The following is a 15,059-nucleotide window of genomic DNA, read 5'->3' as shown; positions in this document are numbered from 1 at the left end:
CATTTTCTCGTGACAAAATTTGATAAGATGTCGAAGGATAATTACAAATTTGTTTCGATATTGCTCATTCTTTGTACATCTATATTATGAATTTGTATCATGTGGAATAGCCTATTTATAATCCTTGAAGCCTAGTAAAGGTTCCAGTTTTATGAGAAGGCGAGTTTGAGATTCCTCAAGTCGGAACTTGTAGCCTGAGAAACAGTGTTGATGCATTGAATTTCTGATAACTGATGGACCCGAGAGAATCAATAGTTTTTTCTCAACTTATTTTATCTGCATGCTATCGATTGAACTTTAATTTGTGTTCTATGGAGTTCCATGGTTTATGTAGGAGACCTGTCTTTGTAAATTCCATAAGTGTTTTACGTCCAATAATTACAGAAAAATGAGGAACATAAAACTGATGGAAGATGATAGTTGCAAAAAATTTAAACATAGGGCATACGGAGAATTAGATAACATAGCAGGAGTGATTTCCATGGTCTCAGACTCGTCCGGTGAGGTGGTCTGGCCTCATGGTGCTTGTTGCACCAGCATTGATGGCCCCTGTGCACAGCAGTTGAGTGCCGCTCAAGATGATGGTCAGTGTCTCCAGCGTTCTCTGCACAAATGGTAATGTAGATTTTAAATATTGGAAATAATGGCTTCTTGTCCGGAAGCTAAGTTGATCATGGGGCTAATTAAATCGATGCTTCTTTTAGTCGAGTTCACAGGATCTTACCAACTTTGGGGGGCTCCGGCTTATGCTAATCTCTTTGCAGGCCAGCCTGAAGGAAAGAAGTTTTGGTGAATGACATAATGATTAGTGTAATGACCTAGAATCTCATCTAAAAAAGCTAGCTGGAAGGTATTATGTATATTTTTTAATCCTTTGTAAGTATTCAAGATCTACCCAGTGCATAGCCGATGTAGAATTAACACAGTCATATGCATCCTAACTAGGCTAAGAGTCCAAGAAGCACAAATACTATGATTGGTTTGTAGTTGGCCCTAATGGGCCGGTGCTGCAATATCCCCGAGTCCATATGGACTATGAATTGAGTTTGTTCTGATACCATTTGTTATAATCCAGGACTGCATCCAAAAAGGCTGGCCAAAAGGAGTTATTAGGGTTCCTTGGCCCTATATAATTAAGTACCCAAATCTATCCAATAGCCAATGTAGGACTAAGCACCTGATTGCACATGTCATCTCAATTGGTTCTTTTGGTGGATATTCTAGCTTTGGTGGTTTAAATTATGAAGATTTAATTCAATAATTCTTTGAATGTAATGCCAATCCATGCCCAGTCTTGAAGTTTGATTCTGATGCAAGCCAAACTTCCAGTCTCTGGCGTGGCTTGATTGACTTTGGGTTCAAACTTGAGCTGTTAAGAACCACTTGTTAAGGAAGCAAGAGGATGCGTCCCTGCTGAGAACTCTTTGTTTACATTGGAAGCTAACCTCAATCAGTAAGAATCAACTTGATGGCCAGAATTGGAATGCATTTCGGTTAACGAAATTCATCTCTTAAATCAATATTGATATTGAAAAACAAATTCAAATTATGGGCTCTTTAAATGGTACAAGAAAATCCGAAACAAACACTCAAGAATATCACTTTCTATAGATGAATTTTGTTAATGAGTTTTCCCAAATAGAAACATGAAAGACAAGCAGTTCTCAAGCTTGGTTTAAAACTATCTTGAGCTATGTTCAGTCTCGGCTTGGGTCACTTAATTAATTCAGCAAGCCCCAATTGAACCAGGAGTCAAACCAAACATGAGTTGCTCAAGAATGGCTCTCTCATTTGACAACATTGATACAGAACTTTTGACTTTGTATGCTTAGCTATTCTTAAGTGTTAGAAATGAAAGGAAAAAGTTATTACCCCATGGCCAGAAGTGTGAGGGCCCATGTAATGAAAGAAGAAGCTGAAGCTGACAATAAGCTGGCCGAAGTCCACATGAGGACATCCTGTAAGCCAGTGACTGAAGTGGCAATGCCTACAACTCCGGTGATAAGCGAGAAGATGACGAAGAATCCGGTGGCTAGGTTACCAATTGGATAGTATATTGGAAAAAGTCGAGTCGGTATCGACAAGCTTAACACTGCCAAATGCACATGAAACATTGAACACTGTTAATAGCATGGCCATTAAATTGCGCAGGACCGACATTCCTTCAATTAGATTCAAGCTAGCATATCCTTCAGGCTACCCAAATTACCTGCATGAGGAGTCTCATCGATACCATAGTTAATGGCCCAACCAGCAATCATCGCGACTATGATGTACATTATGAGGTTGAGGAAGAGGAGGAAGGATGCAAGAGGCCTTGGCACTCGGGAGGCCATGATAGAAAGTGCTAAGGGTAACCTGAATTTTATAGAGAACCAACAACAAATGACTAGCTTGGCAAAGCCTAAATGCATATATATAGGCAAGCCATAAAGAGAGAGGCATAAGATATGGCTGCAGCTTAATGAATTGGTCTGCCTTTGGTGCAAAGGAAAGGATAGCATCCCTTGCTCTTTATAGGAGGTATCTCCTTCCTTTCTCGTAAATGAAGGAAAGTATTTCTTATTAGGATCCCATGCCTGCAAGCTCATCCACAGACAGCAAAGTTTGTTTAGAAGAATCATGATGAGATATTTCGATATATATATCCATGCATTCAATGCAGAAACTAGATACCACTTGAATGCCAGATTTCACATTCTATATTCCTCCATGAATCAAAATTTTTTCAGATCTTATTGTCTTTGGACCGAAACGTTCTCACCAACTTGCAGGTCCCAGATCTTACTGAAAGGATGTCATCTGATGTTACTGTATTTAGCCATGTTATGATCTAAGTAATCTGTGGCAATGAGATATTCTACTATAGTGAGCCATTGAAAGTTAGGTACCATCAAAATTATTACTGGCTGCACCAAAACCAACAAGGCTTGGCGCCTTGGTCCATTGTGGCACAATATATTGAATAAAATAGCAATCTAATCCTAGATCTCAGTAATATCTGGATTCTTGTAACCACCACAGGAACAAAAGGAACACCAGAAGAAATTCTCCAACTGGCACTTAAATGGAACTTGCTGACCATTTATTCCTACCATTCATGGAATATTCTGTCTTTAAATTCAAAAGGAAAAGAGCAGGTCAAATTATTAAAAAAAATACTGAACAAACCAAGAGAAGAGAAGGAAAAGAAAAATGAGACTAGAAAGATGTTGGAGAACACCAATAGAGTTGGTATCAAGTGTGGAGGGACAGATAATTTTCTCTTCGTGCCCCCCTCCAAATCACTTTTGAGCTTCAAACCTGCAACTGCAACTTCTTGGCAGCTAGAGCCTCAGATTCAAGAGTTGGTTCCCACAGAATTGTTGTTTCTGCTAGCATAGAAGTCACCACATATGGATCCATGTTTGAAGCTGGGCGGCGATCTTCCAAGTAGCCTAAACAAAATACAGAAAAGGTGGTCTAAGATGTCACTAATGCAATTGCATTCGCGATTTCTACGTCGCAGCAACAGCTAGATTTTGCAACAACAGCAGCTGCTTTTTTAGTAATTGTGCAAATATTTCAGACAGAAGCACACCTTTGCCTCGTCTCTCAGTTTCACGTCCGACACGAATAGAGCAGCCACGATTGGCCACACCCTGTTAGTAAGAGGGACATGCGTAAATATAGTAAATTCACTGAAACATAGGTAATTTAGAAGAAGTATATGATAGAGTAGTAATGCGAGAAGCGAGTCTCCAATGCTTACCCAAGAGAAGGTGTTTATGTTGGCTGTCTCATGCTTCCCTGTCAACCTCCGCTCATTTCCTTCTCCATATGCACTAATGTGTTCCTTGTGCCGGAGAGAGAGGTTGAGAATTGCCTTCTTTATTACTTCATAACCACCCTCTTCTCGCATGCTCTTTGTACTACACAGACAGTGCATAAATTTGATGTTGTTTGTAAATTTCATGCAAACAATTTTAACAACTCATATAAATCTGACAAGGACTAACATATGCAGCTTTGTCTGTCTGTCATTATATATTCTCTCATAAATTGATCATAAAATATGTAAAAATCCTTTTTTCTGTGAAGACTAAAACATAATTGGACTCTGCTGTACTGCTAATACACACCGGTAAGCATTTTCTTGATTAGGACTGTATCATTAATAAATTGAAGCGAAGAAAGATTTTTATTGTTTGAGACATTATTTAGAAATTTTGAAGTTTAGGAAATCCAAAGCCTTCTAAGCTTTTCACATTCAAAATTATTAAATAAGAGAATAGTATAGTACTTTATCAACTAGTATTTCTCTTTTATTTCATTTGAACTTTGTTAGTGTTATTTAGATAACACATATTATTGTATTATCTTTTTCCTTTTGCTCTTATCAATAGCACACATATACAAACAAGCATGATTATATTTATTGTAAATTAGATAAAACATGCCCATTTTCCAAAGCATAATTGAGCTCAACTCCCTTTATTTGAAACACATTAATATCAGGGTTGCATTCCATGACTTCAAACATATCGCATGAATGAAAATAACTGACATCCTAACAATGGTACCTGAAATTGGTATGGCATCCTGCACCATTCCAGTCACCCTAGCCAGATAAAGTCACAAATTATTATTATTATTATTATTTAATTTCATAGTTCTATAAATGCCTTAACCACAAGCCAGTGCAAATACCTCTATTGGTTTTGGATTAAGGGAGAGTACAACGCCTGCTTGTTCAGTGATTCTCTGAAAGATGAACAAAATACAATTATCGACATATAATAAATTGTATATAGCACTTTATGCTCTCATTCATATATTAGAATATTTGAACAAAATTATGTCCCCGACTTCTAGAAAACGAAATTATTAACAATGGTATGTCTTTCTAGATGATAGTGGAGCTAAATAATAAGAGCATTAACCAAGAGAGGGATTCTGCGCCTGTCAATACAACCAACATTCTTTAATCCCTCCCCTGATGCCAACATTTACATATTTCCCAAGTTTGGTTGCTAGGCCTGCAAGGATGTGAGTGAACAAGTTTATCTGGTAAGAGGAATTACCAGAAAAACCATTTTTTTAAGAAAAAGGATGGCTGAAAACCACCATTTTGGAAAAGCTTATCTTTCTTGTGAAAGACTCTGGTTAGTTGCTCCATTGGGTCTTGATTACTAACAATATGTCAGATATGCTCTAGATTTTTTTTTTTTGAAGTTATTCTATACATGAGTAGACACATTTAAATATACTAAGAAGCTTGCTTAAGTTTGAAATATTCTTTCTTTGAGGTACGAAAGAATGTAACTGATATGAGGAAGTTTGATCTTGAGTGAATTTTGAGACAGATAACCATCTGCCATTAGCTTCCTACTTCTGGTTGAGAAGGACCACAAGTTGATGATAGGATCGAAGGGGTGACTTTGAGGCTTCCAAGTTTTATCATGAATATATTCGCAAATAACTACCATTATTTTAATTATTTTTTCTGGTTGCTGGACATGAGATTTCATAGGGATAAAACAATGAGAAATACATTCAATTCTATGAATTTTTTAGTGTTTAGAAGGAACAAACATCTAACTCTGCTTCACTACTGCTCTTTTCCTCCCTTTGTTGACTGTGAATGGATTAGTTATTGAAGAGTTAACCATCAGAAATGATTCATGCTTATTCTTTTCCTCACTTGCCTTTGTAAAACAAATGCAGAATAGAAATTACCTCTAGAATGTATCTTGAACACCAAACATGGTCACTTGCTTCAATCCCCACACTTGGTCCAACTTGATACTCCCACTGGATAAATGATTTAAAGTGGTCAGGATGGCAAGATTGTTTGCATATTGAAAATGTCTATGAGAGAGAGAGAGAGAGAAAGAGAGAGAGAGAGAGAGAGAGAGAACGCAGACTAGCATTAAACTTCAGATCCTTATCCTCTCTAACAATCTATATCTATTCAAGTGCAATCAACCATATGTGATATGTTTGAATCTGCATACTAAATTCATTTACGCAAATAGAAAATTATATCACATATGCACAAATCATGTGTCAAGTAATGTTTAGACAGAGTTTATGGGCACATTTTTTATAAAGAAAATAGTTAAAACCTATAAAAGCTGTTACAAGAAAGAAAAAAAAAAGAGAGAAAAAACAGAGTGGAAATAAACAGTGTGAAAAGAAGAAGAAAAAAGTACAGGAGAATGCATCCATGAATGCAAGAAAAGAAGAGCATACAGTACCTGGCCTGGCATAACCTCCCCATTAGTGCCACTAATGTTGATTCCGGCATATAAGCAAGCCTTATAATGAGCATCCGATATGTCACGCCCGAATGACTTGTCTGCCCCAGCTGCACAGTAGTAGGGGCCCTGAAATAATTGAAAGATGATATGATTATGAATCATGAAACTTATTTCTGATTCTTTGTGGTGAGGTTGTGACATTAGAGCTTCCATGTGCTATTTCTCAAAGTAAATAGCCCAATATCTACTGTGCTATGAAATGCACATTATGAGATATATATTGTGCAACATATGCAACATATACAGAACCAATCATAATTCTTAAGGAAGGCCACAAATTAGATTAGAAAACTGTAGCAATAACTATAATATAACCAACAAGACATATCCTACCACTTCTTTTATCCTCTATTGAGGCAACCATTTCTATATTTCTTTTCACAGCTTCTAATCTAGTTCTCTTTGGTCATCACCCTTTTGTTTGAACCTCTCAGATTTTGATCTGTGATAACTAGCAAATGTCTCTGAAGAAGAAGAAAAACAGTATTACCTGGGGACCTGGATATCCTCCTACAGGCCAGCCCAGGGGCCACTTCACATTTGGTTGGAGTAAGGTATACTCTTGCTCTATCCCATACCTGGAAGGATTTTAGTAAGTAGAGAAAATCACATTAAATTAATTCAGTTTTATAGGCCTTGAACTTTCTTTTGAAAAAGAAAGAAAGAAATTGAGAAGGTGCACAAGCACATGAAATGTAAAACATATAATTGTTGAAAATCATGGTATGTTGAACCAACCCGTGCCAGCCGGTTCAGCCCGTAATGGACCGGTCCGGTCCTTGACCAATCCGATACGGCAGTGGAAAATGGAATCGGTCTGGGGTCGGAACCGAGCTGTACAGAGACGTACGGTGCGTACCGGAACCGTGCGGTATAAAGGCGTATCAGTGCTAACCGGTACGTGCGCACTAGGCAGTGCGCTCACGCCCGCTGGAAACAGCGCAGGCGCGCGCGGGTAGCACGTGTGGTGTGCAGTACTATGCAGACCGGTTCGGCACCGGTACGAAACAGTCCGAACCGGTACCGAACCGGTCTGGTAGGCCACCAGTACGCCTACCAGTACTGGTTTGACGGACCATGGTCGAAATGTATATATGTGAAACCTCATACATATCCATATGTATACATTTTCTATGTATGAAACTTACCAAGGGGTTTCATTAATGACCTTTTTCTCACTGAAGATTTGAGCAGCTCTGTAACGTTTGTTGGTAGGAATGGGTTCTCCACTCGGTGTATAACAATCACATATTACCTTCACAAGAATTATGACATAATTCATAAGCTACTGTAGAAACTTGATGTTTGAAAGAGTTTCTTTACCAAAAAAAAAGAGATTTTCTTGCTTGAAATTATGAACGCCTTTTATTTTGACCTCCATTATGAATAGATATCATATATAACTTTCAGTAACTAACCAAGATGTTGTTCCCTCCTCGAAATGGATCTCTAAAAAAAGCTTGGGGACTGCAAGCACAAATAGTAGCTTAGGACAGGGGGAAGAGTAGAGAGGGTCATCTTGAAGAACTTAATAAAGAGCTATAACACATCTGTAGAGTAGTATGTCTCACTATAAAATGACTTCACTATCTTCTCCAGGAGCTTGTCCAGTGCTTGATCCATCATAATTCCACTTTGGTAACTCTGATGGGTGTTCCACAGGCCTGGGAACAGTCTGAAATTTATATATGATGAATATTAGTCATTAGCAACAAAGAGAGATCTAGCACATTCCTTATATTTTCTGGATACCACTCAACGAGCATACCCGTGCTTTGCTTCGGATGTCAATGCCTGTTCCTCCAATCCTATTTTAAACATAGAAATAAATGAAATAAAAAAACTATATTTATATTTCAAACAAAAATAAATACAAGGCCAATAGTTTATCTTTACTCTAAGGTATCATGTCTCTTGCTTTATTTGCATTGGGTTACAGCATGATACACATATGGAAAAGAAGAACATCAATTTGTTCACTAAATTCTTTTTTTCTAAATGATGTCTTCTCCTACTGCATTAACATCATTTTTAATCTGGTCATAACTTTCTTTTCTGATTATTATTGAATCTACTGAAAGGAGAAAAGGAAAAATGATGCTGTTGTTACATACCAGATGTACTCAGCGATAATTTTGTCAGTAAATGGGGTGATGTCCAAGTTAAGCAGGTTCTCCAACCTTGACACAGCACCATTATTGTCAGACTTCAGAGCAAGCACTTTGAAGGTAGAGGTGCTCTTCTTAGTCTTAGGCCTTCGAGCATTTGACAGAAGAGAATTCCACGTCTTTGCGGTCATGATGGGCCGAGCTTGAATAGAGTTGCTTGTAATTCCCATTCGACATTGCATTGAAGGAACCAGCATATGGGCCATCTTCTCCTACTACCTCCTCCAACTCTATGTTGTAAAAGATAGATTTAAGTAAAAGATAAGACCTGAGTATGAAAGCTTGGCATTTTTTATTATCTCAAAGTGTAAGAATGAGTATGAAATTCCTTGCATACATATACCAGTTTTGTTTTTCCTAACTAGGTTCATGACAGGGCCTACTTTTTTCAGATTTGCCATACTCATCATGAAATATTCTCGAACCTGTATGTTGCGCAAAACACAGGATCCAAACGACGAATAGAACAATGCACAAAATTGAGAGAGGAAGAGGAAGAGAAATTGAACACAGAAATTGAACCTGTATTCATTGGATGAGGTTTGATGCTTAAGGTTTTAAAGCTATGCCCAGGTCACCGATGAAACATTAATGCTCAGCATCTTCTACTCTTTTAGAATGGAGCTAAAAATAACTGGAGACATATAAATTCCTTTATATGCTTCAGAGCATCGGATATACACTAAAATCCTTTTTTTCTGAAAGCATCAAAAATTCACTAGCAAATAGGTACTAGTCTTCAACTATAGATTTCCCACAATCTATGTACAAGGTAACATTTGGTATCCTGAAATTTTGCTCTTTCAGGTTCCTTCCAAGCATTCTGATTGATACACTTTCCTTCATCTGACCTGCTAAACAATGAGTTCATGCTATTCTTGTAGATTCTTCTTAAAGGTAGCAAGTCCCCCCCCCATATCTTAACTCTAACTAAAATTTAAAAAAAAGAGGAAAAAGAGATGAAAATAAAGAGGAGATTGCTCTTTCTACAGGGATTACTGCAACTTAACAAGCACACAAAAGAGGGTGAGATTCTCCCTCCTTTTCTCTGTTTTTTTCTTTTTTTTAGAAGGAGAAAAACACTCAAAGAATTATTAATCTTCTTAACAAGCCATATCTTCTCCATTAATTCCACGACTAAATGTAACCCATATATACAACACCCACTTTTAATGTCTACCAAATCAGAAGCCCAATTAAAACACAAACAACTAAATAAGTAATGTCCACCCAATCTAGAATCACTGAAGCTTTGGGTTTTTTTGTTTTGTTTTGTTTTTTTGGATTCATGTGCTACAGTGTTTTAGATAACCGAACTTTTACCAAGCACACTAGTTTGTAGCTAACAATCCCAGCGTAGCCCTATTGAAATGGGACCCAACCTACCCCTTAAAGTTTGTAGCAAGGTGGAGTTGGTTCTTATTTTCAGATAGAGAACAAGAGAGATCATCCATTTAACATTCACCAAATATGCATCAAATGGCTGAAAAATGAATACCAAGACTAGAAATAAAAGCATCACAGGAAGCATGGCAACAATGAGGCCATGAACCCATCATGACCAAACTCTAAGCAACTCATTCTACGTTACATGAAAATGAGAGAGGCGAAATGCTTACCAGAGGACAGGGAAGTATGGAGAAGTGGCAAGGGGCTCTTAAAAGGAAAGAAGATGAGAGGAAGAGAAAGTCTTTCTGTTATGAAAGAGGCCAAGTTCTGGCTTTGAGGCTAACAGTTTATAAAGAGCCAAATGACGTGTGCAAGCCTTAAAAAGAAAAGGTGGTGGCTTTTTCTTAGCAGATAGGGTTGGCCTTGGGTGGAGCACAATTGCCCTTGGGGACTCGCAGAGACGTTGGACTAAGATAAGAGCCATAAGGTTCTCACTCCCTCCCTCCTTTGCATCTCCTTTTCAAATATAAAATGTGGTTGACCAAAAGTTATTTCAAATAGAATAACATGCTGACAGCATAGATTAGTTGGATATTTCTAAATATACTTGGCAGGATAGATTATGTTATATATGTATTATACTTCTTAACTTAAAATAATGCATTTTGAGCTACAATGCATACATTGGCCTAATAACATAATGATGCATGGTGGCGGTTGCAGACAACCATTATTTTTGACTCAATCACAACATGATTTTGGATCAAAGTTGTGGAGAAACTTGTGTCACATGGAACACGAAAAATAGTATTCCAGATATTAAGTTTGGAAGGATAACACTTGATGTTCACTGATGAATGGTGTTGGATATTTGGGGCATCATTTTTGACAAATGATGAACTTTTGGGACCACGAGAACTTATGATGACAAATGATGCAGGGATGACAAATGATGAACTTTCGGGACCATGGAAAATATGCAAAAATGTTTAACTGTGTTCTATGACTTTGTGGTTTATACAATGCATAAGCTAGTGCTACAGGTAGGGTGGCAATTGGGTTAGATCGGATACAAATTAGGTCAAACATCTGTCAATTCAAATTCTATCATTTATTAAATGAGTCAAAAATTCAAAATCAAACTCGTTCTTTTTATAGACACCTAAGTTTAATATGTTGACCCAATATTTGAATTAATTTCTGTACGATATGAGCAAGCTCGACTACATCTGATCAAGTTAAAACCTATTTCTGGATATTCATTTTTTGGCCTAGAGTGACATTTCAACTTCTTTATCAATCCCATAAAAGTAACTTGAGATTAACCAACCTGTTTGCATGGATGCTTCATGGATGAATGTTTAATACCATGAAATTTATAATCAAAAGTATTCTCAAAAAAAAAAAAAAATACAATGAACAAAAGGGAAAAAAATACTTAATTATTTTAGACAATAGTTTAGTAGATCTAATATTTTAATACCCTCATTGTTGTGACAATGCTACAAAGGGCAAATAGTTACAAATCATACCAACATTTTAATCATTTTTAATGTTTGCAAAGCCTTCAAGTAAATCTGGAATTTCAAATGCCAACTTACTTAGAAACTCTAAATTTAGAGGTTGAACCGGACTAATGAATGCCAACTGGAAGAACTCACTTTCCTATCGTTCAGTAGGAGATCCCTTCTTGTGGCTTGAAAATGATTCCCTGTTGCTAATGGGGAGAGATCTTTCATTAGGGTTTGATGCTCCTCAATGGAGATCCTCAGAATAATAGCTTGCTTGTAGAACCCTTTGTTTGGTACTTTAATGGGGGTATTCTTGTACAGCTTGGCCCTTTCCCTGGCGCACTGCCATCGAATCTACTAGTCCTCCTCAAACCCAATGGGATAGAATTCTTTGCGAATTAGAGTTTGAAATTTCTTCCGTGACAACCCAGAAATGTCATGGTTCGGGAGTTCAAGCCAGGCAAGGCACAATAAGGGTTGGCGAAAATGGTAGGCACATTACAAATCAATACACGAAGGAGCTCTCACACAAACACACAAAAACACGAGGGAATCAAAATAAAAAAAAAAGTATTAGAAGGTCGGAACTTCTCCAAAGCAGAGAGGAATGTGGTTCCGAGGAGACAGTTGTGCTCTAGATCCCTTAGTAATACTTAGTCAAAATTCTGGCAAACACGATTCCGGCAAACATGGACATTCCAGACCATATGAGGGATCTGTAAAGGTGCTCCATTCACTGCATAGGCTTTTTATGAACATTTGTCCCAGTATCTTGGAGGGACGATTTCTTTCCGCAGACAATTCAGATCAGAACCAACACAAACCCTTTTGTTTGCCAAAATAGGAGCCTGACCTCAAATATCAGAATGAATTATCATTACGGGGGTAGTAGTTACAGTGTCACTAGACTGAAACGGGAGGGGCTATTGGAATAGAAGGCAGGAAGCCACCCAAAGGCGGGCTGGAAGGCGACAATAGCAATAGAGTGGGCAAGCCAAGAAGGATCTATTTAGGAGTTCAGACCCAGTAGCCAATGCCGGAAGAGGAGCCGTTGGTGCTTTAGTTCCGTAGCTCTTGCCTGAGACGGAAAGTTGGCAAAGGCTTCAGACGCGGTCTCCGGTCTCCCTTTTTGGGCACGCGCCATTTCCCCTTTTTTTACGAGGAGCAATCCGGAGGGCTACACGAGGACTAGGCAATCAAGCTTTTCCAAACACAATAGTCTCCTCAGTTTGGTATTGCAAAGATTCCATCCTCGGTGTGACCATAAATAAATAAAAAAACAAAAATGAAAATAAATAAATAAGGAAGTACGTCGATTCTGTTTGAAACAAAGACAGCAGGCAGGCAGACACGTCAATGCAGGCACTTGTGATTCCGGGGAAGGGAAGAAGCCACCCGGATGCATGCTCCTTACCTATATAGGCTTAGGGCTACCTTGCCTCCCGACTAGGAAGGAGAACAAGGTGTGGGGAGACACGAGTCAGCTGTTTTGAGTGACGAGGGTCATAGGCTAGAAAGTATAGATTCTTGGAATGTTCCTTTTCATTTCAATAGAATTTGAGTGCATGTTATGCCTATCAAATTATTATTATTATAACAGTTGTTGCCCAGATAGACAACCCAAGAGGGGGGGTGAATTGGGTTTTTAAAATAATTTGCAACTAAAATATTTGTGGATGACTAATTAAGACTTTAGCAAGATGATTAGTTAGTTGCTATGTGCTGTGAGTGAGATGAGAGTAAGAGAAAGAGACAAACAAACACAAACACAAGGTTTTTATAGTGGTTCGGAGCTAACCCTTGCTCCTACGTCCACTCCCCAAGTCTCACTTGGGAATTCACTATAACCCCCTGGATTACAGTCGGTTGTTTTACAAGCTCACAACCAAACTTGTTGTTTTACGAGCTCACAACGAACTCGGTCGGTTTTCCCTGGCTCACTGACTAGAACCACCCCGATTGTTTTTCCGGGATCACAATCGAACCCTTACACGTTGGTTTTAACCTAGGCTCACCAACCAACCTCTACACCCTTGATTCAATCCCCCGATTGAACCAAGCTAAGACAATATGCTAATAATGAGGACAAACAGAAAAACAGAGCTTCTCAAAAGCAAATATACAGCAATATTAATAAAAGCAAAGTTAAGAGCCCTCAAACGCGTTTAAGTTGGAGAAGAGAAAAGGGCTTCTTGAACTTCGGGTCTCCTCTTGAAATTCTGGACGACTTGAAGGCAGGAGGAGATCTCTTTCAATGTTGGGAAGATGTGGTTGGAAGGAGTTAATGGCGCTCTTCCCTCTTTTCGTTGAAAAACCACTTGCAGAGAATGAATGCTTGATCTTTTTGAATGGAATGGTAGTTCTCTGCCTTGCTACAGTCCTCTGTGGCTATTTAACCCATCCCCCACGGAAACTAGCCGTTAGACACCTTTTTCTGCCCGTTCTGCACACTCTGCACAACCTGACAATATGTCCGTTGGGGGTCGGAGTCGACTCGCGCGATCTGGAGTCGACTTGGCTGTAGCGGGAGTCGACTCATGCTTTTCTGGAGTCGGCTCGGCAACTGTTCCGAATTTGAATTAAAGTGACCTCCTCGACTGGGAGTCGACTCGACTTAACCCGGAGTCGACTCGCCAACTTCTGGAGCTGACTTGGCATTCTCGGAGTCGGCTCATCCCATGAAGTCCTTGGAGCTAATTTTCAACTTGGCCCACTCGAGTCGACTCGACAGTCCTGGGAGTCGACTCGGCGCTCAGAGCCCGAACTCCCGATCTTCTGTCATTTGCCTCGTCCAGTCTTGGAGTCGACTCGAACTGTTCCGGAGTCGACTCGGCTCTGATCAGTTTCCGAAACACAGCCTTCTGCCTTTTTGATGTAGCGCTGCCTTGGAGTCGACTCGAGCTGTCTGGGAGTCGACTCGGCTCTCAGAGACAATAATTCGGTCTTCTGTCTTTTTGGGGTCGCGCTGTCTCGGAGTCGACTCGCGCATTGCGGGAGTCGACTCGGATCTCAGAGTCCGAAAACTGCTCTCTGACTTTTCCTTTGTGTACCACTGAGAGTCGACTCTCGCTTTCTTTGGAGTCGACCTGCCAACCATCGGAGTCGACTCGCGTTCCACAGGAGTCGACTCGAATCTCAGGGTCGAAAATCGCTCTCTGACTTTTCTATCTGTAACTCCTTGGAGTCGACTCATACTACTTCGGAGTTGACTCGGTAAGTGATAAGTGCTAAATAATGCATAAATTAATATCTTATTCATAGCACTTATCATTATTTTAATCCACATATTTTGTAAATTCTATTAAAAAATTGTGTTACCTTCGTCATTGCATTTTAATAAATTATTAAAGGTAATTCAAGTTTGATTTGATTATTTATTGATTGAGTCTAATATATGCAGGTTGAGTCAAGTTCATTAGGGATTATTCCTGGACCTAAAAGACATGCACCCCGCAAATCAAGACCCTCTGATTCAGTCACCCAACTCTTTTCCCACATGATCCTATTTTAATAAAATTCCTTCGATCATTTGTCTCATAGATCTCAAAGCACACCATCTATCGTCGCACGAATCCCAAAGCTTAACCTACCTCCTCCATTCATTCCATCTTCCCGTGTCATAGCTTCCGATCCATATTCCTAGATTTCATGGAAACAAACAGAGCAAGGGAGCTTGATCTCTAGCATTC

At 39.0% G+C, this 15,059-nt stretch overlaps 2 protein-coding genes across 2 annotated transcripts; both read right to left on the bottom strand.

The window, feature by feature from the left end:
- Positions 1-325: 325 nt before the first annotated feature.
- On the bottom strand, positions 326-2,775 carry LOC103723608 (membrane protein PM19L-like). Its single transcript, XM_008814569.6, has 4 exons — positions 2,210-2,775; positions 1,873-2,092; positions 725-770; positions 326-604 (listed from the first exon to the last, which is right to left on the bottom strand). The coding sequence occupies exons 1-4, from the start codon at positions 2,622-2,624 to the stop codon at positions 488-490; spliced, it is 798 nt and encodes a 265-aa protein (XP_008812791.2). The 5' UTR covers positions 2,625-2,775; the 3' UTR covers positions 326-487.
- Positions 2,776-3,057: 282 nt separating this feature from the next.
- On the bottom strand, positions 3,058-10,231 carry LOC103699080 (glutamine synthetase leaf isozyme, chloroplastic). The gene is made up of 14 exons (XM_039132858.2): positions 10,090-10,231; positions 8,417-8,700; positions 8,071-8,110; positions 7,874-7,977; positions 7,721-7,769; positions 7,451-7,557; positions 6,793-6,880; positions 6,240-6,368; positions 5,719-5,793; positions 4,690-4,743; positions 4,563-4,600; positions 3,752-3,911; positions 3,581-3,641; positions 3,058-3,437 (listed from the first exon to the last, which is right to left on the bottom strand). Exons 2-14 carry the CDS (start codon positions 8,674-8,676, stop codon positions 3,298-3,300), a joined length of 1,305 nt encoding a protein of 434 aa, XP_038988786.1. The 5' UTR covers positions 8,677-8,700; positions 10,090-10,231; the 3' UTR covers positions 3,058-3,297.
- Between the last annotated feature and the right edge of the window lie 4,828 nt (positions 10,232-15,059).

The sequence above is a fragment of the Phoenix dactylifera genome, chromosome 17 (assembly GCF_051530095.1).
Source record: "Phoenix dactylifera cultivar Ajwa chromosome 17, Ajwa_hap1_PhDact_Kaust_v1.1, whole genome shotgun sequence".
NCBI classification, from domain to species: Eukaryota; Viridiplantae; Streptophyta; class Magnoliopsida; order Arecales; family Arecaceae; genus Phoenix; species Phoenix dactylifera.
The sequence above is the reverse complement of the archived record's forward strand: the minus strand, read 5'-3'. Positions and strand labels throughout refer to the sequence as shown.